General features: G+C 70.2%; 2 protein-coding genes across 2 annotated transcripts; one reads left to right on the top strand and one right to left on the bottom strand.

Moving 5' to 3' along the window:
• The first annotated feature begins 8625 nt into the window (after positions 1–8625).
• Positions 8626–11866, top strand: VPS28 (VPS28 subunit of ESCRT-I). Its single transcript, XM_063327727.1, has 9 exons — positions 8626–8820; positions 9287–9315; positions 9432–9469; positions 10672–10761; positions 10861–10966; positions 11085–11186; positions 11289–11342; positions 11434–11525; positions 11607–11866. The coding sequence occupies exons 1-9, from the start codon at positions 8784–8786 to the stop codon at positions 11722–11724; spliced, it is 666 nt and encodes a 221-aa protein (XP_063183797.1). The 5' UTR covers positions 8626–8783; the 3' UTR covers positions 11725–11866.
• On the bottom strand, positions 11765–23398 carry TONSL (tonsoku like, DNA repair protein). The gene is made up of 25 exons (XM_063327709.1): positions 23260–23398; positions 22135–22230; positions 21847–21989; positions 21576–21768; positions 21337–21466; positions 21073–21244; positions 20844–20958; positions 20255–20400; positions 20014–20166; positions 19025–19150; positions 18735–18915; positions 18557–18621; positions 18106–18195; positions 17925–17997; positions 17158–17321; positions 16928–17051; positions 16091–16826; positions 15806–15956; positions 15614–15692; positions 15039–15346; positions 14015–14156; positions 12921–13093; positions 12748–12821; positions 12227–12360; positions 11765–12113 (listed from the first exon to the last, which is right to left on the bottom strand). Exons 1-25 carry the CDS (start codon positions 23288–23290, stop codon positions 11938–11940), a joined length of 3975 nt encoding a protein of 1324 aa, XP_063183779.1. The 5' UTR covers positions 23291–23398; the 3' UTR covers positions 11765–11937.
• Positions 23399–24852: the final 1454 nt, after the last annotated feature.

Genomic DNA, 24852 nt, shown 5'->3' on the forward strand with positions numbered 1-24852 from the left:
ACGCATGGCCATACAATGGTGGCCACATCATGTGTCACCTCCCCAGGGCATGTGTGTCCACGCAATGGTGGCCTTGGCACATGTGTACCCATAGTGGTGGCCACATCATGTGTCACCTCCCCGGGGCACACGTGGCCACACAATGGTGGCCATGGCACATGCCACCTCCCCTGGACACATGTGTCCACACAGTTGGTGGCCACATCAAGTGCCACCTCCCCAGGGCACGTGTGTCCACGCAATGGTGGCCTTGGCACATGTCACCTCCCCGTGGCACAGGTGTCCCCACAGCGGTGGCCACATCAAGTGTCACCTCCCCGGGGCACACGTGTCCACGCAATGGTGGCCTTGGCACACGCCACCTCCCTGGGCCATGCGTGTCCACACAGTTGGTGGCCACGGCACACGTCCCCTCCCTGGGCCACGTGTACCCACGCGGTGGTGGCCATGGCACGTGTCACCTCCCCTCGGGCGCGCGCGTCCCCTCACCTCCTGCCCGTCGGCGCTGCGGTAGTTGGGCTGCACGGCCGCCAGCAGCTCCGCCACCGCCCGCAGCGCGGGGACACCGCTGCCGGGGTCGGTGACACTGCCGGTGCCGCTGCCGGGGTCGGTGACACTGCCGGTGCTGCTGCCGGGGTCGGTCCCGGTGCCATTGCCGTTGCCGGTGTCGGTGTCAGTGTCGGTCCCGGTGCCGTTGCCGGTGTCAGTGTCAGTGTCGGTGCCGGTGCCGGTGTCGGTGCCGGTGCCGTTGCCGGTGTTGGTGTCGGTGCCGGTGTTGGTGCCGGTGTTGGTGTTGGTGTCGGTGCCGTTGCCGGTGTCGGTGCCGGCGAAGGCGCGGTGCAGGGCGCGGGCGCGGGCGGCCCAGTCCCCCGCGGTGCCGCGGGCGCAGGTGGCCGGGGGCTGGCGCAGGGTGGCCAACACGGCGGCCCCCAGCCAGGGCAGGTCGGGGGCCTCCAGCCGGGGCCCGGCACCCGCCAGCGCCAGGACGGCGTCTGCCGAGAGGCACTGAGGGGACAGGGACGGGGGTGACAGGGACGCCGGGGGGGGGACGCGGGGGGGGGAGAAGGGGACGTGGGGGGTTGGGGTGGCATGGGGTGACGTGGGGGGGTGACATGGGGGGTGACATGGGGGGGTCAGGGTGGCATGGGGGGACATGGGGGGGTGACATGGGGGGTGATACAGGGGGTGACATGGGGGGTGACATGGAGGGGTCAGGGTGGCATGGGGGGATATGGGGGGTGATACGGGGGGTGACATGGGGGGGTGACATGGGGGGGTGACATGGGGGGGTGACATGGGGGTGACATGGGGGTGGCGTGGGGGGGCAGGGTGACATGGGGGGTGTGACTGACATGGGGGGGTGACGTGGGAGGCACAGGGGGGGCAGGAGGACGGGGGGTGGGTGGTGACACGGGGGTGACACGGGGGGGTCAGGGCGACACGGGGAGACGAGGGTGCCTTGCGGGGGGGGGGGGGGTCAGGGTGCTGGGGGAGGGGGGGGGGTCAGGACCCCACAAACACACCCCTCCCCCCAACGTGGCCCCCCCTCGGAGCACCCCCCACACCCCCCCCTCCCCATGGGGGTCCCGTGGGGCACCCCAAAGCCCTTGTTGTGGGTTTGGGGGGGGGGGGGGGTCAAGGTGATGGGGCCTGACCCACCCCCCCGGGACACGGGGAGCACACGCCGTGACACGGCACGGCACGGCACGGCACGGCACCGGGCACCCCACAGGGGCCATGGGGGCCCCCTGGCACCCTGCATGGGGCCAGGGACCCCCCCGGGCACCCCACGGGGTCAGGGACCCCCCCGGTGTCCCCCAGGCCCCAGCAGAGGCCACGCAGCACCCCCTGCACCCCACGGCAGCGCCGGCACCGCCGGGACCCCCGGGGAGGGGGACGGGGACCCGGGGGGGGGGGGGGCAGCAGGTGCCTGGGCCGTGCCGTGCCGTGACACACCACGCCGTGCCGTGCCAGGCAGTGCGGCACGGTGCCCCACGGCGACGCGGCGCGCCACGCCACGCCGTGCCATGCCGTGCCGTGCGCCGCGGCACAGTGCCGCGCAGCGATGCAGCATCCCTCGCCACGCCATGCCACCCGCAAGGGCGCCAGCCGCCGCCACGCGGCACCGCGCCGTGCCGTGTGCCGCGCCGTGCCGGCCCGCTGGAGTTTGACCCCCCGCCCCCGTCCTCCCTTTTCCACACGGCCCCGAGTGCCGGCGGCGCGGGCGCTTACCGTTCCACACGGCCCGGCGTGGCGGCACTGCGCACGGCCGCCGGCGATGCCCACGAGGGCCCGCACCGCGCCGCGGGACAGGGAGCCCCGGCCCGACGACAGCAGGGCCTCCAGGGCCGCCATGGCCGCGGCCGCGCCGGGGGGGTCCCGGCCGCCGGCCCCCGGGGCCACCAGCAGCAGCAGCAGCAGCAGCAGCGGTGGCATGGCAGCGCGGGGGTTGCGGTGCGTGCCGGTGGGCCGCCGTGCCGCCCGCCCCGGGGGTTGCCAGCGGGTGCCGGTGCGGCCGTGGGGCGCCGGGGCCGTAAAAGCGCCCGGGGCCGCGGCAGTGATTGGCTCCGGGAGAGATTGTCCCGGGTTAACCATTCCTCAGGGCCCGGCACCTCCGCCCGGCCCCCCCCGAACCCCGGCACCGCCGACGGCACCCCCCGCCCCCGCCTCTCCCGGGGGTGCTGGGACCCCCCCGGCTCCCGGCTCCGGTGCCGAGCTCGTGCCCGGGTGCTGGCGTCCCCCGCTTTTGGGTGCCGGGCTCCCCCCCGCGCCCGTCCTGGTGACACCCCGCCGGGAAGGGACGGTGTCTGGCGCCGGGGCCGCGCCGAGCGTCTCGTCGCCCGCAGGAGCGCGGTGTCCGCGGCACCGGGGTGCGAGAGGAGCCGGCACCGCACGCCACCGCCACCGCCCTGCCTAGGGGAAGGGACTCCGGGGGGGGGGACACGGTGACACACCACGCCGCCTTGATGGACGTCGGTGCACGGCAGGCCTGAGTGGCGCGGCGCGGCGGCGTGTGGTACCGCATGGCACCGCCAGGCCCACGGACACGGCCCACGCCGGTGCCCCAGGAGCTGCCTGGTTGCCCCACGGCTCCCGTGCCCGGTGCTGGCATGGCCGTGCCCCGGCAGAGGGACGGGTAGAGAGGCCGTCGTGGCCTCCGAGGCGTCACCGTGGCCGGCGTGGCCGAGCACCACGACGGCCCGTACCCAACCGGCGGGCAGGGATTCCTCCCTCGCCGTGTGCCCGCCCGTCCCGGCACACCGGTCGGTGCCGCCGTGGTCTGTCCCCACAGCCAAAGCGCAGCCGGGCTGGTGGCACCACCGGCGTCCGCCCCGGCGTCCCCCATTGTCACCAGTGACGCCCTGGCGCCCATCGGCGCTCCCGGCACTGCCGGCGGTGTCCAGCGCCGCGCGCCCACCGCGCCACGGCCGGGCCCGGCCGCCCCATGGGATCAGCCTCCGGCGCCGGGGACTGTGGGCTCGAGTCCCACCCGGGTTGTGGGGGGGGGAGCGTGGGTTTTGCCCCACGGCGGGTGGCCGGAGCCCTCCGGCAGCGCCGCGGTGGCACCAGGAAACGCCGACGGGGGAAGGGGTCCCGCCGCCGCCTCGGCAGTTAATATCCCGGCAACGAGCCAAGTCTCGTTAAGGGTAATAAAGGAATAAACCTCCCCACGCGATGTTCCGGCCGCCGTTATCGCGGCGAGGCATCGGCCAAGCTGCCGGGGCGGTTAATGTTTGATGCCGGGGCGATGCTCCGGCAGAGAGGGGGCAGCACCGCGGCGTTGGCGGGGGGCACCAGTGGAAAAGAGGTGGTTTTTCCGGATAAAACCACCGGATTTGAGGGTTTGGCTCCGGGATGATCCCCGGCATCCCTCCCTTCTCCTCCCCGGCGCCAGCCAGCGCCGGTTTGGCCGGGGTTTCGCCTTGGGCACGAGCTCGCGGCGCGGGGAAGGCAGGTCTCGGCGAGTCTCTGCCCCCACCAGCCCGGTGCCGGTGGAAGGGGGGACGACGACAGACGAGTCCCGGCCACCACCGGGCATTTCACGGCCTCCTTGTTCCTCCCAACAACCGGCGTTGGCCGCGGCGTTTGCCGAGCCGCCGCACGCGGCGGTGAAAACCACGGCCCCCCGCACTACCGGGGTCCCACGAGGGGCCCCGAAACACCCCCAGGGCCACCGCGGGAAGAGGGTCCCCCCGCCAAGGGGACGCGCCACCCTCTCCACGGGCAAGAGGCGGTGCTGCCATCGGCGGTTCCCTCCTTCGCCAAACGCTTAGGTGACCTTGACGCGCGGCGGATGCCGACGGTGGCTGTTCCCCCCCCCCCCCAACGCTCACCCGCTCCCGGGGGCACCCGCCGTGGTGCCACGACCCCCGTCACAGCAAAACCCACTCGGGGAAATCCGTTTCATTTCTTGCCAACCCACGAGGGAGCGGGATCACGCGACACAAGAACCTCAAGCATCCAAACCCCCCTCCCTCCCACCCACCTCCATCCCAGGCTCAGCTTCGCTCCCGACTCCTCTTCCTCCTCCCCCCCGCGGGACGGGGAACGGGGTCAGTCCGTGACGCTCCATCCCTGCCGGCTCCTTCCTCCTCACGCTCTTCCCCTGCCCCACTGCGGGGTCCCACCCGTGGGAGACCGTCCTCCACCAACTGCTCCAGCGTGGGGACCTCCATGGCCTGCAGGGGACAACCTGCTCCTCCACGGTCACCTCCATGGCCTGCAGGGGACAACCTGCTCCTCCACGGTCACCTCCACGGGCTCCAGGGGACAACCTGCTCCTCCACAGGCTTCAGGGGACAACCTGCTCCTCCACGGTCACCTCCATGGGCTCCAGAGGACAACCTGCTCCTCCACGGGCTTCAGGGGACAACCTGCTCCTCCACGGTCACCTCCACGGGCTCCAGGGGACAACCTGCTTCTCCACGGTCACCTCCATGGGCTCCAGGGGACAACCTGCTCCTCCACGGTCACCTCCACGGGCTCCAGGGGACAACCTGCTCCTCCACGGTCACCTCCATGGGCTCCAGGGGACAACCTGCTTCTCCACGGTCACCTCCATGGGCTCCAGGGGACAACCTGCCTCTCCACGGTCACCTCCATGGGCTCCAGGGGACAACCTGCTCCTCCACGGTCACCTCCATGGCCTGCAGGGGACAACCTGCTCCTCCACGGTCACCTCCACGGCCTGCAGGGGACAACCTGCCTCTCCACGGTCACCTCCATGGCCTGCAGGGGACAACCTGCTCCTCCACGGTCACCTCCATGGGCTCCAGAGGAATCTCTGCTCCAGCACCTGGAGTTCCTCCTCCTCCTCCTCCTCCTCCCCGGCCTTGGGCCCCGCAGGGCTGCTCCTCTCCCATTGTCTCCCTCCACCTCACCCCAAGAGGTGCCACCAACGCCACCGACGGGCTCAGCTTTGGCCAACGGCGGGTCCGTCCTGGAGCCACCTGGAATTGGCTCTGTCCTACGCGGGACCAGCTCCCGGCATCTTCTCACAGAAGCCCCCCCTCCCCCCGCCGCAGCCCCCCAAACCCAACCCACCGCCCCGCAAGCGCCGAAATACGCGCCGAGGTCCCCTCTCAACCTTCTCTTCTCCAGGGAGGTGAGACCCGGCTCCGCCAGCCTTCCCTCCCGGCGCAGGTTCTCCAGCCCCTGGATCGTCTCCGTGGCCCTCGTCTGGAGCCTCCCCGGCGCGTTCGCGTCCTCCTCCAGCTGCGGGGAGCGGAGCGGGACGCAGGACTCCAGCCGTTGGGTGGAGCGGGATGAGCACGTCCATCCCCTGCCGATCCAGCCCAGGAGCCTTCATCGCTGCCCAGCTCCTGACTCCTCCTCACCTCCTCGGCCACCCCGGGTCCTTCTCCGCAAGGCCGTTCCCCAACCCAGCAGGGCCCAGCCCGCACCGGGCTCTCGGGCCACGGCCTTGCCCTTGTCTTCCTCGGACTTCACACGGCTCTTGGCCACGGGTCCAGGGCTCTCCAGAAGACGCCGCGTCCGTCTGACGCGTCCACCTCGCCGCCCGCTTGACGTCACCGGCGCGGCTGGGCACCGCCGTCCCCAATCTCCCCAAAAAGCTTCACCGCAGAAGCCGGCCCAGCTCCGGGGGCGAGGGGGAAGCCGCGCCGTGGGCTAGGGTGGGCGCAAGGAGGGCAACCTCGCCTCCTCCTCCTCCTCTTCCTCCTCCTTCTTCTCCTCCTCTTCCTCCTCCTTCTTCTCCTCCTCTTCCTCCTCCTTCTTCTCCTCTTCCTCCTCCTCCTCCCCTTGGCGGGGCTGCCATTCATGGAAGAGCCCACGGGCACAGGGAAGAGCTCACGGACAGGCACCGACCAAACCGGGGGCTCGTCCCGCTCCCGGTGGGCGCGAAGCCAAAGGGCTTCTCCCGAAGGCCCCTCAATGTTGAGCCCAAGTTGCCGTTGGACAACCCTTTCCCGCTGAAAATCGGGGTCATTTTTTTTTTTTTTCAAGTTTCCCCCCTTTTTTTCCCGGGTGCAAATTTCACCCGGCTGCAGAGCGCGAGACCCGTGCGAAGGCGGCGGGAGGAGACGTCCCCCCGTGGCGAGGGACACAGCAGTGGGGAGCACGTCTGCCCCCAAACCGGGCTCCTCCATCCCACCGCCCGCGGCCGGGGGCGCTTCGGCTCTTCTGTCCCTCTTTGGGGACGGCAAATCCCTCCCCCCCACTAAGGTTTGTCCCAGCCGGGGCCCTCTGAAGCCTCCAGAAGAAAAAGCAGATTTGGGGTTTTTCCTCCTTAAAATGGATTTCCTTTTCTGGGCCGTTCTGCTGACGGGTGACGAGGGGGTTTCTTTGCGTGGTGACGCCACGGAGCATCTCAGGGACTTTCCTCTTTAGTTTTGTCTTTCTTCTCATGTTTAACCCCGCGGTTTTCCGAAGCAGAAGACGCTCCAGGTTTCAGGAATCCTGGAATCTTCCAGCCGAGCTCGAATTGTGATCTGGCGATAAACCACGACCCGACCCGGCACCTGCCCAATTTGGGAGCCCTGAGGATGCAGAGCCGCGTTCGTTAACCCCGTTTCGGAGGTGACCAGAAGAACTCAACGGCGTTTCTCAGGACCAAGGGACACCCGGATGGCGGCTGTCACCCCCAGGTAGCCGTGAGGAGCGGGACGGCCACCAGCCGCGGCCGTGGCCGTAGCACAAGGGTTGTTTTCCAGGCTCGCCGTAACCAGGTGCGTAACCAAAAACCAGATCCCTTCACCGACCCGCGTGCCTGGAGCACATACGGGTGTGGGAACGCCGTTACGGAAGAGCCAATATCTTGGCGTCTTCTTGGCATCATCTTGGCGTCTTCTTGGCATCATCTTGACGTCTTCTTGGCATCATCTCAAGATCTTCTTGCCATCATCTCGACGTCTCCTTGGCATCATCTCGAGATCTTCTTGGCATCCCCTCGACATCACCATCTCGGCACCGGAAATCCGCGGAGACGCCGACGGCTTTTCCTGCGGTTTCTTTCTTCCCTTTATTTTGCTGTTGCCTCTTTCCGAGGAACAACCGGCCCCACCTCAGTCACCGGCACAGAACCGGACCCGCCATGAACCCGCCGCCCCCGGGAGCTTTATGGCACCGCCCCACGGCCAAGGTCACGGTGCTCCCCCCGCCGTGGGGGCTCTTTTGCCCGTGACCTTTGCCCCGGTGCCGCCAGCACCCGGCCTTCACCTCCCTGACCCTGCTATCGGCGGGTTTATGGCTGCCCACGGTTGCGTCAGCTGCCACCTCACGGCGATCCTTGGCCCGCCAGCGCGGCGGCCAAGGCCAGCGGCCGCCTCCTCCTCCTCCTCCTCCTCCTCCATTCCCAGCCGGCTGCTGCCTTCCTTCCTTCGGAAACCTGCCTTCCCGCAGGGCTGCGGCGCCAACGTCTGCCCACAGCTGATCATGGAGTCACCGACTGGTTTGGGTGGGAAGGGACCTTAAAGCCCACCCAGTGCCACCCCCTGCCCTGGGCAGGGACATCTTCAACTAGCCCAGGTTGCCCAAAGCCCCGTCCAGCCTGGCCTTGAACCCCTCCAGGGATGGGGCAGCCACAGCTTCTCCGGCCAACCTGGGCCAGGGGCTCACCAGCTTCATCATGGAGAATTTCTGCCTTATTTTTAATCTCAATCTCCCCTCTTTTGGTTTAAAACCCTTCCCCCTCGTCCCGTGGCTCCCCTCCCTGCTCCAGAGTCCCTCCCCAGCTTTCCCGGAGCCCCTTGAGGGCCTGGAAGGGGCTGGAAGGTCTCCCCGGAGCCTTCTCTTCTCCAGGCTGAACCCCCCCAGCTCTCTCAGCCTGTCCTCCCAGCAGAGGGGCTCCAGCCCTCCCGGCATCTCCGGGGCCTCCTCCGGCCCCGCTCCGACACCTCCGTGTCCTCCCGATGTCCCCGGGGCTGGAGGCAGCACTGCAGGGGGGTCTCCCCCGAGCGGAGCAGAGGGGCAGAATCCCCCCCCCTCGAACCCCTCCCGCGGGGCCGGGCCCCCCCCAAGACGCGGGGGGGTGCATTAAGCCCTCGGAGCGTCTTTTCCCGCCAAAACCATCGCCTTTTCCCGCTAAAACGGGCGCCTTTCCCCGCCCAAAGCGCTAAGCCCCGCCCCTCCCCGCCAGTCCCGACCAGCCGAGCGCCGCATCCTCGACCCGCCGCCATTTTGCGGAAGCGCAGCGCGGACACCGGCGGCGGGACCGGGACCGGCGGCGGCGGGGGGGTCCCGGACCGGCACCGGGGGGAAGGGGGGACGGGGAGGGGGGGGGGGGGGTCCCAGACCCCTCCGGGCGAGGCGGGGACCCCGGCGGGATGTTTCACGGGATCGCGGGGCCGCCCGGGATGGGAGGTGAGAGCGGCGGCAGCGGGGCCCGGTGCTCCCCGCGGGCCTGGGGGGGGCACCGGGGCTACCGGAGGGGACACGGGGGCTACCGGGAGGGGGCGGGGTGGGGACAGACCAGGGGTACTCGGGGGGGCGGGGGGGGGGGAGCGGGGTCTCGAGGTTACCGGAGGGAAGCCGGGGCTACTTGGGGGGGGGGCCGGGGCTACCGAGGCGGGAACCGGGGCTACCGGGGAGAAGCCGGGACTGGGGGGGGGGAGCGGGGACAGGACTACAGAGGTGGGGCCCGGGGCTACCCGGGGGAGGTGGGGGAGTGGCCGCAGGGGCTACCCAGGGGGACCCGGGCTACTGAGGGGGCCCGGGGCTACCGGCGTGGGGTGGGGGGACGACGACACACCGCGGGGCTACCGAGTGGGGTGTCTGTGTGGCCCCCAGCCCCCCCGCCCCCACCTCTGACCTCCCCCTCCCTCCGCAGCCCCCGGGAACAAGCCAGAGCTCTACGAGGTGAGTGTGGCCACCCCCGGCAGGGCACTGGCCACCAGCCCCTGGCTGAGCCATGTCGCCTCCCCCCCCCCCCCCGCCCCCCGAAGCTGAGCCCTGTCCCCCCCCTGTCCCCGCAGGAGGTGAAGCTCTACAAGAACGCCAGGGAGAGGGAGAAGTGAGTCCAGCCCCCCCCAGGGAACGGGGGACGAGCCCCAGGTGGCCACCGGCTCCGGTGGGACAGCCTGGGACACCGCGCTCCGTCACCGTCCCTCCCGGGACACCGTTCTCCATCGCGGTTCCTCCCGGGACGCCGTTCTCCGTCGCGGTCCCCGGTTGTTCATCAGTGTGTCCCCCCCGTTCTCCATGGTGGTCCCCCGTTCTCCATCGCGGTTCCTCCTGGGACACTGTTCTCCATCGTGGTCCCCCGTTCTCCATCGCGGTCCCTCCTGGGACACCGTTCTCCATCGTGGTCCCCTTGTTCTCCATCGTGGTCCCTCCCGGGACACCGTTCTCCATCGTGGTCCCCTTGTTCTCCATCGTGGTTCCTCCCAGGACACCGTTCTCCATCGTGGTCCCCTTGTTCTCCATCGCGGTCCCTCCCGGGACACCGTTCTCCATCGTGGTCCCCTTGTTCTCCATCGCGGTCCCTCCCGGGACACCGTTCTCCATCGCGGTCCCCTGTTCTCCACCATGGTCCCTCCCGGGACACCGTTCTCCATCACAGCGTCCCATTCTCCATCACGGTTCCTCCTGGGACACCGTTCTCCATCGTGGTCCCCTTGTTCTCCATCACGGTCCCTCCCGGGACATCACTCCCCATCAGGGTCCCTCCTGGTCCCCTCTTCTCCGTCACGGTCCCCCGTTCTCCATTACGGTCCTTCCTGGGACGCCGTTCTCCGTCGTGGTTCCTCCCAGGACACCTCTCCCCACCAGGGTCCCTCCTGGGACACGGCTGTCCATTGCGGCACTCCCTTCTCCATCAGGGTCCCTCCTGGGACACAGCTCTCTGTCACGGTCCCCCACTGTCCCCTTCTCTCCATGGTGGTCCCCCATCCTCCATCAGGGTCCCTCCCAGTTCCCCCTTCTCCGCTGCGGTACATCCTGGGAGTTGTCCCCTGCCGTCCCCGGTTCTCCATCCCAGCTCCTCCTGGGACCCCGTTCTCCCAACGTGCTCCGCCGTCCTCCGTCGCGGTCCCCCGTCCTCCGTCGCGGTCCCTCCTGGAACACTTCTCCGTCGCGGTCCCCCGTCCTCCGTCGCGGTCCCTCCTGGAACACTTCTCCGTTGCGGTCCCCCGTCCTCCGTCGCGGTCCCCTCCTCCTCCACGGCGCTCCCTCCCGGGACGCAGTTGCCCACCGCGGTCCGCGTTGCGGTTGCAGGTACGACAACATGGCCGAGCTCTTTGCGGTGGTGAAGACGCTGCAGGCCCTGGAGAAAGCCTACATCAAGGACTGCGTCTCTCCTAACGAGTAAGTCCTCGGCGCCGAGCAGGGCGATGGCGCGCCGCGGAGGTGCCATCGTGTCCCCGAGGGAGGGGACAAGCCCGTCCCTGTGTGTGTCCCCCCCAGGTACACGGCCGCCTGCTCCCGCCTCCTGGTCCAGTTCAAAGCCGCCCTCAAGCAAGTGCAGGGCTCCGAGATCAGCTCCATCGACGACTTCTGCCGCAAGTTCCGGGTGAGCCGAGCCGCTGCTGGATCCCTCGGTGCCACCGGATCGCTCGGCGCCGGCACACACCGGGCAGCGGGGCCGGGCGGGCGCCGGTTGCGCCGCTGACGGCGTCGTCTCCCCGCAGCTCGACTGCCCCTTGGCCATGGAGAGGATCAAGGAGGACCGGCCCATCACCATCAAGGACGACAAGGGCAACCTCAACCGCTGCATCGCCGACATCGTCTCCGTACGGTGCCGGGGCTCGGCCGCGGTGGTTTTGGGGGCAGCTTCGGTAGTTTTGGGGGGGTGGGGTGGGTCGCGGTTGAGCCGAACTTCCCTTTTCTTGCAGCTCTTCATCACGGTGATGGACAAGCTGCGCCTGGAGATCCGAGCCATGGACGAGGTAGGCTTCGCCCACGTGCCGCGGCGGCAGCGCCGGCAGCCCCAGTTTGGCCAGGCCGGCGCGGGGGCTCACCCCCAGCTCCCTCCCCCAGATCCAGCCGGACCTGCGGGAGCTGATGGAGACCATGAACCGCATGAGCCACCTGCCCCCCGACTTCGAGGGCCGGCAGAAAGTCAACCAGTGGTGAGTGCCGGGGCGCCGGCGCCGTTACCGGCACCGTTTTTGGGGTGCCGCTAATGCAGCCCCCCCCGCAACTTCTCGCAGGCTGCAGACGCTCAGCGGGATGTCGGCGTCGGACGAGCTGGACGATTCCCAGGTCCGGCAGATGTTGTTCGACCTGGAATCCGCCTACAACGCCTTCAACCGCTTCCTCCACGCCTGAGCCAGCCGGCAGCGCCGTTCCCTCCCAGTTCAGCCCTCCCAGTCCCCCCCCCCCCAGTCCTTACTGGTGTTAAGATGAAGCCGGGGACAATAAAACCCTCGTCTGTCACCTGCCGGTGACGCCGGGACCCCAAAAACTACCAGCCACGTTGATAAAGACAGTGTGTAATGGCTGCGCCGGTTGAAACCAGGAGCCGCCGGCGCTGCCGGCGCTTCAGGGGCTCTTGCAGAGGAGGTTGCGGTGGCGGGTGACGGCGCCGGCCCCCAGCGCGGTGCCGACGTCCCGCTGGTCGCTCCCTCGGACGAACCGGCTGCAGAGCCGGAGATCCCGGATCTTGTCGGCGGCTCTGGCCCAGGTCGCGTTGTCCAACGGTCCCGCCATGGAGCAGCCTGCGAAGAAGGGGCTACCGTGAGCTCGGGGGGGGGGGGGGTTGCCCACCCCCTTTCTGCCGGTGCTGCCGTCACGGCCTGTGCCACCGTCACGGCCTGTGCCGCCGTCCTACCTGCCAGGCTGAGGAACTGGAGCCCCCGGCTCCTCTCTTCCAGGGCGGAGAGCAGCGCCCGCAGCCCCGCGGTGCTGATCCCGGGATTGGCCGAGAAATCCAGGGAAACCAGAGCCGGGCAAGCGGGGAGGCACCTGCGCAGGGGGGAGATAGCGAGGTGGGGGGTGCCCCCCCCTTGTCCCCAAAAAGGGGTCCCCTCCCCTTGTCCCCAAAAAGGGGTCCCCTCCGTGCTCCTGTGCTGGAGCCCGTGCAGGGTCTCCCTCGGGATGCGGAGGGTGAGGATCCTGCTGCCAGGACCCCCCCGTCCACCGTCTGTCACCCCCAGACGTCCCCAGGGTCCCCTCGCCCGGCCACCCCCTTGTCCCTGGGGAGGTCCCTTCCGTCCCCATCAAGTCCCCGTGCCGTGCTCCGGTGCCGGAGCTGGGTCTCCGTTGGGAAGCGGAGGGTGAGGATCCTGCTGCCAGGAACCCCACCGCCACCTGTCCCCCCGAAATGTCCCCAGGGTCCCCCCGTCCCCTCACCTGGCCACCTCCAGGACGTCACTGTCACCCAGGCGGTTTCCGGAGAACGTGAGGTGGCTCAGGGCGCAGCCCTCCTGCAGGGAAGTCGCACCGTATCGGCACAACCGCGGGCGGCACCGCGCGGGGAGCGGGGTCCCCACGTCCCCCCGTGTCCCCTCGGGGACGGCTCTCACCTGCCCCAGGTACCTGCCGAGGGCCCCGGCAAGGGACCGCTGGCCCGGCCCGGCCACGGAGCCCAGCTCCAGGCGGCCCAGGCTGCGGCAGGGCAGGCTGTCGAGGAGCCGCGCCAGCGCCGCCGGGCCCAGGGCGTTGTGGGACAAGGACAACGTCTGCAGCCGCTCGGCTCCTGGGGAAACGCCGGCGCCGGGAGAGTCGTGTGGGGAGAGAGAACCGCGGGGTGAGAACGTGGCGGGGGGGAGAGGGAACCGTGCCGGGAGAACCACGCCAGGAGAGAGGACCGTGCCGAGAGAACCATGTGGGGAGAGAACCGTGCCGAGAGAAGAACCATGCGGGGAGAGAACCGTGCCAGGAGAACCATGTGGGGAGAGAACTGTGCCAGGAGAACCACGCCAGGAGAGAGAACCGTGCCAAGAGAACCACGCGGGGAGAGAACCGTGCCGGGAGAACCACGCCAGGAGAGAACCGTGCCGGGAGAACCACGCCAGGAGAGAGAACCATGCCAGGAGAACCATGTGGGGAGAGAACCGTGCCGAGAGGAGAACCATGCCAGGAGAACCATGCCGGGAGAGAACCGTGCCGGGAGAAGAACCATGCGGGGAGAGAACCGTGCCGGGAGAACCACGCTGGGAGAGAGAACCGTGCGGGAAGAGAACCACACCAGGAAAACCATGTCATGAGAACCGCGCCATGAGAAGAACCATGCCGGGAGAGAGAACCGTATGAGGAGAACCGTGCCATGAGAATAACCGTGTGGGGAGAGAGAACCGTGCCGGGAGAACCATGTCATGAGAACCGTGCCATGAGAAGAAGAACCGTGCTGGGAGAAAACCATGTCAGGAGAACCATGGGGGGAGAAAACCGTGCCAGGAGAGAGAACCGTATGAGGAGAACCGTGCCGGGAGAGAGAACCGTATGAGAACCGCGCCATGAGAATAACCACATGAGGAGAGAGAGAACCGTGCCAGGAGAACCGTGCGCGGGGAGAACCGCGCCATGAGAACAACGGTGCGGGGAGAGAACCGTGCCGGGAGGACCGCGTGGGGAAGAGAGAACCCCGCGGTGGCGTCGCGGTGCCGCGGGCGCTTACCCGCCAGGCTGAAGGCGTGGGTGAAGCCGCAGGCCTGCAGCCGCAGCGTGGCGAGCGCCGGGCAGCGCGGCAGCAGCAGGGCCAGGGGCTGGCAGCTGGCGTCCCCCAGCGGGTTCAGGCTCAGGTCCAGCTCCTCCAGGCTCTGCCGGCAGCGGCCGGGGACAGAGAAGAGGGGTTTGAGGGATGGGGGCGAGGTGGAAACGGGGACGGACGCGAGATTTGGGGGACAGACGGAGAAGAGATTCGGGGGGTGGAGGAGGAGAGGGTCGGGGGGACGGGCAAGGGGTTGGGGGGGGCAAAGGAGAGATTAGGGGTTGGGGGGACGGACCGACGGACACAGGGTTGAGGGGACGGAGGAAGGGTTTAGGGGACAGATGAGAGATTCGGGGGACAGACGCGAGGTTTAGGGATGGATGAAGAGGTTTAGGGGATAAAGGAAGGTTTTGGAGATGACGGGCAAGGGGTTTGGGGGGACAAAGAGGAGGTTTGGGGGGACAAAGAGGAGGTTTAGGGGACAGACAAGGGGTGTCGGGGACGGAGAGACAAAGGAGAGGTTGGGGGGGGGGACGGGACGGGCAACAGATTTACAGGACGCAGACGAAGAAATTTCGGGGACGGAGAGCAAGAGGTTTTGGGGCCAAGGGAGAGGTTTGGGGGATGGATGGAGGTGGGGTTCGAGGGGGGGACAGAGGAGGGATTCAGGGGGCCGGAGTAAGGTTTGGGGGACGGGGGAGAGGGGTTTGGGGGAGGAAGGAGAGGTTTAGGGGACAGAAAAGTGCAAGATTCAGGGGATTAATGCAAGATTTAGGGGATTAAGACAAGATTTAGGGGACCGAGGAGAGGTTCGAGGGACAGGCACAAGGTTTGGGGGGGACAGATGAGAAGTTTTGAGGGACAGAGGAGAGGTTTGGGGGGGGGGGGACGACCCACACCGTGACCCTCAGCCAGGCGAAGCCAGCGCCGGGTCCCGTGGGGGCGGTGTCAGGTCCCCCCGCCCCGTGCCGTGTCCCCCCCCAAGCCCTACCTGGAAGGCGCCGGCGGTGCCGGGGTGTTGGGGCAGGAGCTGCCGCAGCCCCTGGGCTCCCAGCTGGTTCCCGGACAGGTCGAGGAGGGTGAGGGCGGGCAGGGTGGCCAGCGTGGCCAGCAGGTCGGTGGCCGCGGCGTCGGGCAGCCTGCAGCCGCGCAGCCGGAGTTGCCGCAGCGGCGCCTGAAGCTTGAGGGCCCGCAGCAGCGGGGGGAGGTGGGGGGGACGCAGGGCCAGGCCCGCCCCGACCTCCAGCCCCGGGCTCTGCTCCTGCTGCTCCGTCACCTTCAGCAGCAGCGGGTGAGGCTCTGCCGGCGGAGAGCAGGGGGCGTTGGTGGCTTTTGGTGGCCCCGGGGACACCCCCCACAGGACCGTCCCCCCCCTCCAGGGGAGCCCTGAGCCCCCTGGGGGACCCCGTAGTCCCGCTGACGGCCCCACGCCGGCCAAGGGCACGCGTTTCCCCCGGGCGCGGGGACCCCCAGCCCTGTCCCTCGGTGGGGACGGGCCCCGAGGGGACAGGGAGGGGACACGGGTCCTTGCCCACCACCTGGGGGGGACATGGGGGGGGTCCTTACCCACGGCCAGGCTCTGGCAAGCCCTGCGGTACCGCTCGGCCAAGGGCGGCAGGTCCCAGCACGTCACCTCCGCCAGCACCTGCAACGCCGGAGCCGTCACCGATGCCACCACCGATGCCACCACCGATGCTACCACGGGTGGCGATGCCCGGCACGGAGCGAGTTGGGTTGGGGGGGGGTCCAGGCTCTCACCTCCTCGTTGCTCTGCAGGACGTCCCCCACCAGGTCCTGGGGGGCCAGCAGGGCCCCCTCTTTCTTCAGGGTGAGCCGCGGCCGCAGCCCGCAGGTTTGGTAATACCGCTCGGCCGCCTGCTCCGCCAGCCAGCCCACGGCGCGGCCCTCGCTGCCGCGACAGCAGCGCCGGCACCGTCACCGGCGAGCGCTGCCGCCCCGCCCCGGGGTCCCCAAGGGGACACGGCGGGGGAAATCCCCAAAATGGGAGGGGGAATCCCCAAAATGGGAGGGGGAAAGTCTCACCTCTGCGGCACGGGGATGAGGAAGACGTTGTCCTGGACCCGGACGCGCACGCGGAGGGCAGGCAGCGGTGCCGGCAGCGGTGCCGGCAGCGGCACGGGCAGCAGTGCCGGCGCTGGTGGGGGGTTCCCCTCGCCCTCGTCGGGGAGGGGGGTCCCGGCCACCTCGGGGGGTCGGCGTTCCCGGCAGCGCCCCAGCGAGACCCTCTCCACCAGGCGGGTGAGCCGGCTCTGCACGTTCCGGCGACGCCGCGGCTGGTGCCGGGCCGGCGCAGGGCCCTCACCATCACTCTCCGGCCCTGTGCTGTCCCCCGAAGTGGTCACCGGTCCCTGGGGTTCCCGGCGCAGCCGCTTACGGCCCCCCCGGGACTCCCCGAGGTCGTCTTCCAGCCAGTCCTCCTCCTCCAGGTACTGCTCGGCCGGGATGAGGGCCGGCTGTGGTACCGGTTGCCGGCACGCCGTCGCGGCGCCGCTGCCGAGAAGGGATTTGGCGCTGCCAAGAAGGGATTTGGCGCTGCCGAGACCTCGGATGGCGGCTTCGTACTCATCTGGCTCCGGGTCTGGCTCCGCCGTCTCCTGCCTACCGAGCCCCGGCAGCCGCTGCCGCTTCTTCACCGGCCTCAGCGGCAACATGTCACCGTCCTCCGGCTCTGCCGCCGGCGGGGAGCGCGGCTGCGGCGTTTGCCGCTCGGTGAGCTCGGCGTCGAAGAGCAGCGAGTCCTGGGAGAGCTGCGGCGGGGCTGTGCGCGTGGCCGGGGGGGGACACACATCACCCTCAGCCCCCCCCCTCCCCAAAAAGCGGAGGGGAGCGGGGTGCCGGCGTTGCCAGGCCGAGTCCCACCTCGTGCCGCCGCCGTCTCCCGCAGCAGGCGCTCGGCCGCCCGGCACCGCTGCCGCGTCTCCTGGTCCAGCTCCTTGCCGTAGGTGCGCACCCACTCCTCCAGCGTCCCCAGCGGCGTCAGCCCCTATGAGGGTCGGGGTCGGGGGGGACGGACACAAAAAGGTCTCCCAGGGTGTCGTCGTCCCCCCCCCAAATATTGGGGCCCCCCCTCCCCGGTGCCGGCGGCTCACCCTGGCGTTCCTGGCCGTCACCGACGCTCCTCGCCGTACCAGCAGCTCGGCCACCTCGAAATGGCCGCAGCCGAGGGCGTCGTGCAGGGGGGTGATGCCCTCGCAGCCCGGCCCCCCCGGGTCGTCCAGCGCCGCCCCCCGCTCCAGCAGCAGCCGCACGATCTCTGGGGGGACAGGGGGGGAGACGGTGGTGAGGAGGAGGGGGCTCTGCCTGCGCCGTGGGGGGCTCTGCCTGCATCCCGGGGGGGCTCTGCCGACTCGGGGGGGGAGGGAGGGGGTCTGACTGCACCCTGGGGGGCTCTGCCTGCGCCCCGGGGGGGTCTGCCTGCTCCTGGGGGGCTCTGCCTGCTCCTGGGGGGTTCCCCACCTCGAGGGGGGGGGTTCTACCTGCACTAGGGGGGGCTCTGCCTGCATCCCGGGGGGGCTCTGCTGACTCGGGGGGGGGAGGGAGGGGGTCTGACTGCACCCTGGGGGGCTCTGCCGACTCGGGGGGGGAGGGAAGGGGTCTGACTACACCCTGGGGGGCTCTGCCTGTGCCCCGGGGGGGTCTGCCTGCTCCTGGGGGGCTCTGCCTGCTCCTGGGGGGCTTCCCCACCTCGAGGGGGGGGTTCTACCCGTGTCCTGGGGGGGGGGGGGGTGTCTACCTGCACTAGGGGGGGCTCTGCCTGCACCCTGGGGGCATCTACCCACTCGAGGGGGGGGTCTGACTGCTCCCAGGGGGGTCTGACTGCTCCCAGGGGGGGCTCTGTCCCGTCCCCCCCCCTCACCCAGGTGCCCGTGGTTGCAGGCCTCGTGCAGGGGGGTCCAGCCGCAGTAATCGCGGGGGTTCAGGGGGTGCCCCTATAGAAAAGAAGGGAGGGGAGAGTCACATCGGGCTTTGCCAAGGGGTCACGGGGACCCCCTGCGCCCCCCCAGAAGTGTAGGGACCCCCCCGTCCCCCGTCCCCACCTGCCGGAGGAAGAGCTGGACGCGGCGCAGGTCGCCCTCGATGCAGGCGCGGTGCAGGGGGGTCTCGCCCCGCTCGTTCCGCCGGTTCCACTGTCGGCATTGGGGGACACGGGGGGGGGGGGGGGTCACAGGGACGATGGGGACCCCCAGGGATGCACCCCAGCACCCGGGGGACCCCCCCATCCCTCTTCAGGGGAGTCAGAGAGGGACCCCCAACCCCTTTTTGGGGGTGCCAGGGAGAAAGGGGAGACAGGGGAGACCCCCCCCCACCCCTCTTCGGGGGTGTCAGGGAAAGGGGGAGACCCCTAACCCTCCTTCGGGGGTGTCAGGCGGAAGCAGAAGACCCCCCCCACCCCATTTTGGGGGTGTCAATGGAAGGGGGGACACCCCCAACTCCTTCTTTGGGGGTGTCAGTGTGGGGAGCGCTGGGGGGAGACCCACTGCCTCTCACCTTGCTGATCCGCCGGCGCCCGGGGACGCTCTTGCTGTAGCCCTCGAGCTTATCTTCCTCCCCCTCTGGAAAAGACACCCCCCCCCCCAGTGAGGGAGACCCCCCCCAGTGAGGGAGACCCCCCCCCAGGGATCCTGCACCCCCCCGAGCCGCCCAAGGACACCCCCCCCCGCCTCACCGCTCTCCGACAGCTCCAGCTCGCTCTCATCCCGGGCCTCGCTGCTCTCCGGTTCTTCCTCCTCCTCCTCCTCCTCCTCGCCGCGCCCCCCCAGCCCCCCCAGCCGGGCCACGGTGCTGGCGGCAGCTTCGGTGTCACCGTCCCGCAGCTGCAGCGAGTGGAGATGCCGCAGGATCTGCCTCTGGGGAGGAGGAAGAGGGAGGAAGGTCAGTCCCCAGCCCTCCAGGGGAGGGAAGCTGAGGATGGGGGCGGGGGGGTTCCTGTGCCGCCCCCCCCCCCCACCCCCTCACCTGCAGCCGGGGGTCTCCGGCCGCCTCGGCTCGCTCCAGCGCGGTTCGGAGGCAGGACTGGAGCGCGGCGGGGGGCTCGCCCGCCTCCTCCATGGCCAGCGCCATGTTCAGCCACGTCTTTCCCTCCTGGCCACCACGGGGGAGTCAGCGCCTGGCGCCACGGGCAGGGGGGGGGACCCACGCGGAGCCACGGACACCCCCGGGGCAGGGGGGGTCCCCCACCGAGCCCTAGACTCCGACTTTCTCCCGGGGACGGGGAGGAGTCGCACGCCAAGCCATGGGCACCCCCGCCCCAGGACACGGGGGTCCCACACCAAGCCACGGACGTCGCTCCGGGGACACGGAAGGCTCCCACACGAAGCCATGGACCCCCCCCCCAGGGACCTGGGTGCCCTGTGCCAAGCCATGCGCCCCCCCCAGGGACACGAGGGGGTCCCACACTGAGCCACAGACCCTCCCCAGGGGGGCACGGGGACCCAGCCCCACATGGTACCGTGGGTCCCCACAGCCACCGTGCCCCTCGCCACCTCCCACCCCAACCCGGGGACGGCCTCGCCAAGTGCCCCCCCCCCACATCTGAGGCACCCAGGGAGCCCCGCCCCCCCCAGGGACCCCCACCTAAGGAGCGCCCCCCCGCCCAGGGAAGACCCCTGCCCCAGCGACCCAACGAACCCTCCTCCAGGGGTCTGGGGAGCCCCCCCCTAAGGACCCAAGGAGCCCCCCCAAGGACCCAAGAAGCCCCCCCAGGGACCCAACGAACCCCGATGATGCCCCCCCAAGGACCTGGGAAGTCCCTCAAGGACGAGGGAAGACCCCCCAGGGAGAGCCCCAAGGACCTGGGGAGGCCCCCTAAGGACCCAAGGACAGCCCCCTTACCCCCAATGAGCCCCCCCTAAGGACCAGGGGAGCCCCCCGGGGAGGCCCCTGAGGACTTGGGGATCCCCCCTAACGACCCAAGACCCCCCCCCCCACCCCGGGCCCCAGCTCGCCTCCAGCGCGTTGCCCCGGTGCAGGGCCAGCTCCTGCCGGTAATGGTGGACGGCTCGCGCGTGATCCTTCAGGTCCCCAAAGGTGGTGGCCAGCGAGACGTGGATGACGGCCAGCTCCCCCGCCGGCCTCTGCAGCGCCTGGGCCAAGCTCAGCTGCCCCCGGGGACCCCCCCGTCAGTGGGGATGACCCCCCCTGGGACCCCCCGCCTCCCCCCCCGAACCCCTCCCCGGCCCCGCTCACCTGCCTCTGGTAGTAGTCAACGGCCCGGCCGTAGTCCCCGTGCTTGGAGAAGGTGTCCCCGAGCTGCTCGCAGAGGGCCAGGGCCGCCGGCGGGTCACTGGCCGCTGCCTCCTCCAGAGCCTCCTGCAGCCGCGTCACCTTGGTGGCTGCAAGGGTGACAATCAGGGCATGCCGGGGACCTCCAGAGCCATCCCTGGGGGGGGGGGGGGGCTCGGTGTCCCCTCAAGTGTCACCTGGGGACCCGCGTGTGCCCTCCCAGCCCTGACCCACAGCAGCATAGAAGGGGCAGGGGGGACGGAGCCGAGGCGGGGGGGTTGGCAGCCCCCTGGGGACACTGTCCCTGCCGTGGGGACACTGTCCCGCTCCCGGGGACGCCGTCTCTCCTGTAGGGACACCGTCCCTCCCCTGAGAAAACTGTCTCTCCCGTAGGGACACCATCCTGCTCCTGGGGACACCATCCTGCTCCTGGGGACACCATCCTGCTCCTGGGGACGCCGTCCCTCCCCTAGGAACACTGTCCCTCCTGTGGGGACGCCACCTCTCCCCCGGCTACGTCGTCCTGCCCCTGGGGACGCTGTCACCGGCTCACCGTAGCGGAGGTTGGAGCAGATGAGGTCTCTCTGCCAGGGCTGCCGCGAGCCCAGCGCGTAGGCTTGCTTCAGCGAGCGCTTGGCGGCCGCGAAGTCGCCCAAACTCAGCAGCACCTGGGTGACAAAGGGGGACGCCCCATCAGTGGGGGGGGGGGGGAGGGCCGCCAAACCCCCGGGGGGGAGCGCGGGGAGGGGTCTGAAGCCCATCCATCCCCCCCCAGCGCCCACCTGGGCCGTGCTGCCGCAGCATTCGCTCTCCATCCCTTTCTCCTTCAACCTGCGGGCGCAGTCGCGCGCCCGGGCCAGGCAGCGCAGGGCCCCCGAGTGCTCGCCCTCCCGCAGGTGGATGTTCCCCAGGTTGAAGTAGGCGCGATAGAGATCCTCGTAGAGCTGGCCCTGCCTGCCAAGAGCCACCGTCGCTGCCGGATCCCCGCCGAAACCCGCTGCCGGATCCCCAAAACCCGCTGCCGGGCGCCTCCTGCCCCTCCTTACTCGGAGAGGAAGATGCTTTTCTTGATGTAGTGATCGCACTTGGCCGGTTCCTTCAGGCTGTCGTAGACCAAACCCAAGTTGAGGTAGAGCCGGGTCCTCATCTCCGTCAGCTCCCGGTTCGGCACGGCTCCTGGTGAAAAAACGGCGGCTCCGGGAGCTGGGGAAGGTCCCCGGGAACCCATCGGAGGGCCCTGGGAGGGGCTGGGATGTCTCTCTGAGATCACCCAGCGCAGCCTCACCTTCCAGTTTCTCCTCCACGATGGCCAGACTGGTGCGGAAAGCCTGTTCGGCCTCGCGCAGCGCCGGCACCGCCTCCTCCGGCGAGCGGCTGTCGGCGATGAACATGTAGGTCCGGCCGATGGTGGCCCAGGCCCGTTGTTGTTCCGTGTCATCCGAGAGGGACCGGGCCAGCTCCAGGTGCTGCCGCTGGTGCTGTGGGGTGGGGGAGAAGCCTGAGACCCCCGCAGACAAACCCCCCCCCCCGGCACCCCCCGGCAACTGGCAGCCCACCTTCAGCGCCGCCTCGTAGTTCTCCAGCTCGGCCAGGCGCTCGCCGATCTTGCGGTGAGCCACGGCGCAGCCGATGCTGTCCCCGGCCCCCTCCAGCAGCCGCAGCTCCTGCCGATGCTCCTCCAGAGCCTCCTCGTAGCGTCCTGCCGGCGAGCGGAGCGAGGGGGCTGTCAGAGGGGGGGGGGGGGGGGGCTTCCCGCGTACCCTGGGGAGGGTGAGGACCCCCCCCCCCCTCCCCTCCGCCAAATTGTGGGGGGGGGCGGAGGTTGGAGCCAAGCCGGGACGCACCATGGCTGGCCAAAATCTCCCCGAGCTGGTTACAAACCGCAGCCTCTTCCACCAGGCTCCCGCCGCGCTGGGCCTTCTCCTTCGCCTTCTGCAGCTCTGCGGGGTGGAACGGGGGGGGGGGGGGGGGGGGGGGGGGGGTTCAAGCCCAGTGACACCCCCCAGGGTCCCCCCCCCCCCGCCCAGTGAGACACACACACCCCACCCCCCCCCCCATAGGGATGTTTCTGCCTGGTGAGACCCTCCCAGAGACCCCCCACAACCTGGTGAGACACACACACACCCCCCCAGGGACCCCTCTGCCTACTCCAGCCAGTGAGACCCCCCCAGGGACCCCCCCACCTGGTGAGACTCCCCAGAGACCCCCCCTGTCCACTCCAGCCCAGCAGGACACCCCCCCCTCCCCCAGGGACCCCTCACAGACCAGCAAGATCCTCCAGGGACCCCCCACAGACCGGTCAGAGCCCCCTCACAGACCAGCAAGATCCTCCAGGGACCCCCCACAGACCGGTCAGAGCCCCCCAGGGACCCCTCTGCCTGGTGAGACCCTCCAGGGACCCCCCCTGCCATGTGAGACACCCCCCACAGGGATCCCCCCCAGCCCGGTGAGACACACACACGCCCCCCCCGGGATCCTCCTACCTGGGGAAACCCCCCCCAGAGACACCCCCGCCCTCGTCCTCCCCAGCCCAGTGAGACCCTCCCCAGGGAGCCCCGCGACCGGTGAAACACCCCAGGGACCCCCCCCCAGCTCCCCCGGCCTGGCCCTGAGCCCGGGGGGAGGCTCTGCTGCCCCCCCCCCCGCGGCGTGTGGGGGGGTTGTGAAGAGCTCGGCAGCGGACACGGCGGGGGATGGAGGGGACCAGGACCGGGCTGGGGCACCGAGGGGCCGGCAGGGGGTTGAGGAGCTCGGGGGGGGGGGTCCGGGCTGTGTGACACGGGCAAGGCGGGGGGCGGCCTGAGGGAAACCGGGGGGCCCGGGGGCCACGGGGGGGGGCCGAGATCGGGGTGTCTCAGGCCGGGGGGGGCCGGGGAGGCTGCGGGCCGGCGCAGGCCCCGCGGAGGCCCGTGTAGGCCCGGTGCAGGCCCGGCGGAGGCCCGTGTAGGCCCGGTGCAGGCCGGACTCACGGCGGATCTCCCGCGGCCGCTCCGCGCTCATCTCCCGCCGCCGAGCGCCGCACGCCCCGTCAGGCCCCGCCCCGCCACCCCCATTGGCCGCCGCTCCGCGCTCTCCGCCAATCCGCGCGGGGCAGGGGCGGGAGCCCGCCGCTGCCATTGGTCAGCTCGGCGAGCAGGACCCGCCTCCGCGGGGCGGGGAAATACGGCCGCCGGCCCGGCGCGAGAGCGTCCGCGGGGGGTGATGGGAAGAGCGGCGGCCCCGGTGCTCCCAGTAACCCCCAGTGCTCCCAGTACAGCGACCCCGGTGCTCCCGGTAACCCCCAGTGCTCCCAGTACAGCGACCCCGGTGCTCCCAGTAACCCCCGGTGCTCCCAGTACAGCGACCCCGGTGCTCCCAGTAACCCCCGGTGCTCCCAGTAACCCCCGGTGCTCCCAGTCTGGCGGCCCCAGTGCTCCCAGTAACCCCCGGTGCTCCCAGTACAGCGACCCCGGTGCTCCCAGTAACCTCCAGTGCTCCCAGTAACCCCCGGTGCTCCCAGTCCAGCAGTCCCAGTGCTCCCAGTAACCCCCAGTGCTCCCAGTACAGCGACCCCGGTGCTCCCAGTAACCCCCGGTGCTCCCAGTCTGGCGGCCCCGGTGCTCCCAGTAACCCCCGGTGCTCCCAGTACAGCGACCCCGGTGCTCCCAGTAACCCCCGGTGCTCCCGGTAACCCCCAGTGCTCCCAGTACAGCGACCCCGGTGCTCCCAGTACAGCGACCCCGGTGCTCCCGGTAACCCCCAGTGCTCCCAGTACAGCGACCCCGGTGCTCCCGGTAACCCCCGGTGCTCCCAGTCCGGCGGCCCCGGTGCTCCCAGTAACCCCCAGTGCTCCCAGTACAGCGACCCCGGTGCTCCCGGTAACCCCCAGTGCTCCCAGTACAGCGACCCCGGTGCTCCCGGTAACCCCCAGTGCTCCCAGTACAGCGACCCCGGTGCTCCCGGTAACCCCCGGTGCTCCCAGTACAGCGACCCCGGTGCTCCCAGTAATCCCCGGTGCTCCCAGTAACCTCCAGTGCTCCCAGTAACCCCCGGTGCTCCCAGTCCGGCGGCCCCAGTGCTCCCAGTAACCCCCGGTGCTCCCAGTCCAGCAATCCCAGTGCTCCCAGTAACCCCCGGTGCTCCCAGTACAGCAATCCCAGTGCTCCCAGTAATTCCCGGTGCTTCCAGTCCGGCGGCCCCGGTGGTCCGGCGGCCCCAGTGCTCCCAATACCTCCCAGTGCTCCCAGTACGGCAGTCCCAGTGCTCCCAGTACCTCCCAGTCCGGCGGCCCCGGTGCTACCAGTAAATCCTGGTGCTCCCAGTACAGCGGCCCCACTGCTCCCAATAACCCCCAGTGCTCCCAGTACAGTGACCCCGGTGCTCCCAGTACAGCGGCCCCAGGGCTCCCAGTAATGCCCAGTCCAGCAGCCCCGGTGCTCCCAGTAACCCCCAGTGCTCCCAGTACAGCGGCCCCACTGCTCCCAGTAACCCCCAGTGCTCCAAGTATGGCGGCCCCAGTGCTCCCAGTACAGCGACCCCGGTGCTCCCAGTAACCTCCGGTGCTCCCAGTAACCCCTGGTGCT

The sequence above is a fragment of the Chroicocephalus ridibundus genome, chromosome 2, assembly GCF_963924245.1.
Source record: "Chroicocephalus ridibundus chromosome 2, bChrRid1.1, whole genome shotgun sequence".
NCBI lineage: Eukaryota > Metazoa > Chordata > Aves > Charadriiformes > Laridae > Chroicocephalus > Chroicocephalus ridibundus.

Bases quoted from the DNA above. Each gene is read 5' to 3' on its own strand.
- VPS28 (XM_063327727.1), top strand. From the start codon at position 8,784: ATGTTTCACGGGATCGCGGGGCCGCCCGGGATGGGAG. The intron at 8,821-9,286 runs GTGAGAGCGGCG...CTCCCTCCGCAG, and splicing joins GGGGCCGCCCGGGATGGGAG to CCCCCGGGAACAAGCCAGAG. The intron at 11,526-11,606 runs GTGAGTGCCGGG...AACTTCTCGCAG, and splicing joins CGGCAGAAAGTCAACCAGTG to GCTGCAGACGCTCAGCGGGA.
- TONSL (XM_063327709.1), bottom strand. From the start codon at position 23,290: ATGAGCGCGGAGCGGCCGCGGGAGATCCGCC. The intron at 21,245-21,336 runs GTAAGGAGGGGC...GGCTCTTGGCAG, and splicing joins AAAAGCATCTTCCTCTCCGA to GCAGGGCCAGCTCTACGAGG. The intron at 17,998-18,105 runs GTGGGGACGGGG...TCTTTTCTATAG, and splicing joins TCCAGCTCTTCCTCCGGCAG to GGGCACCCCCTGAACCCCCG.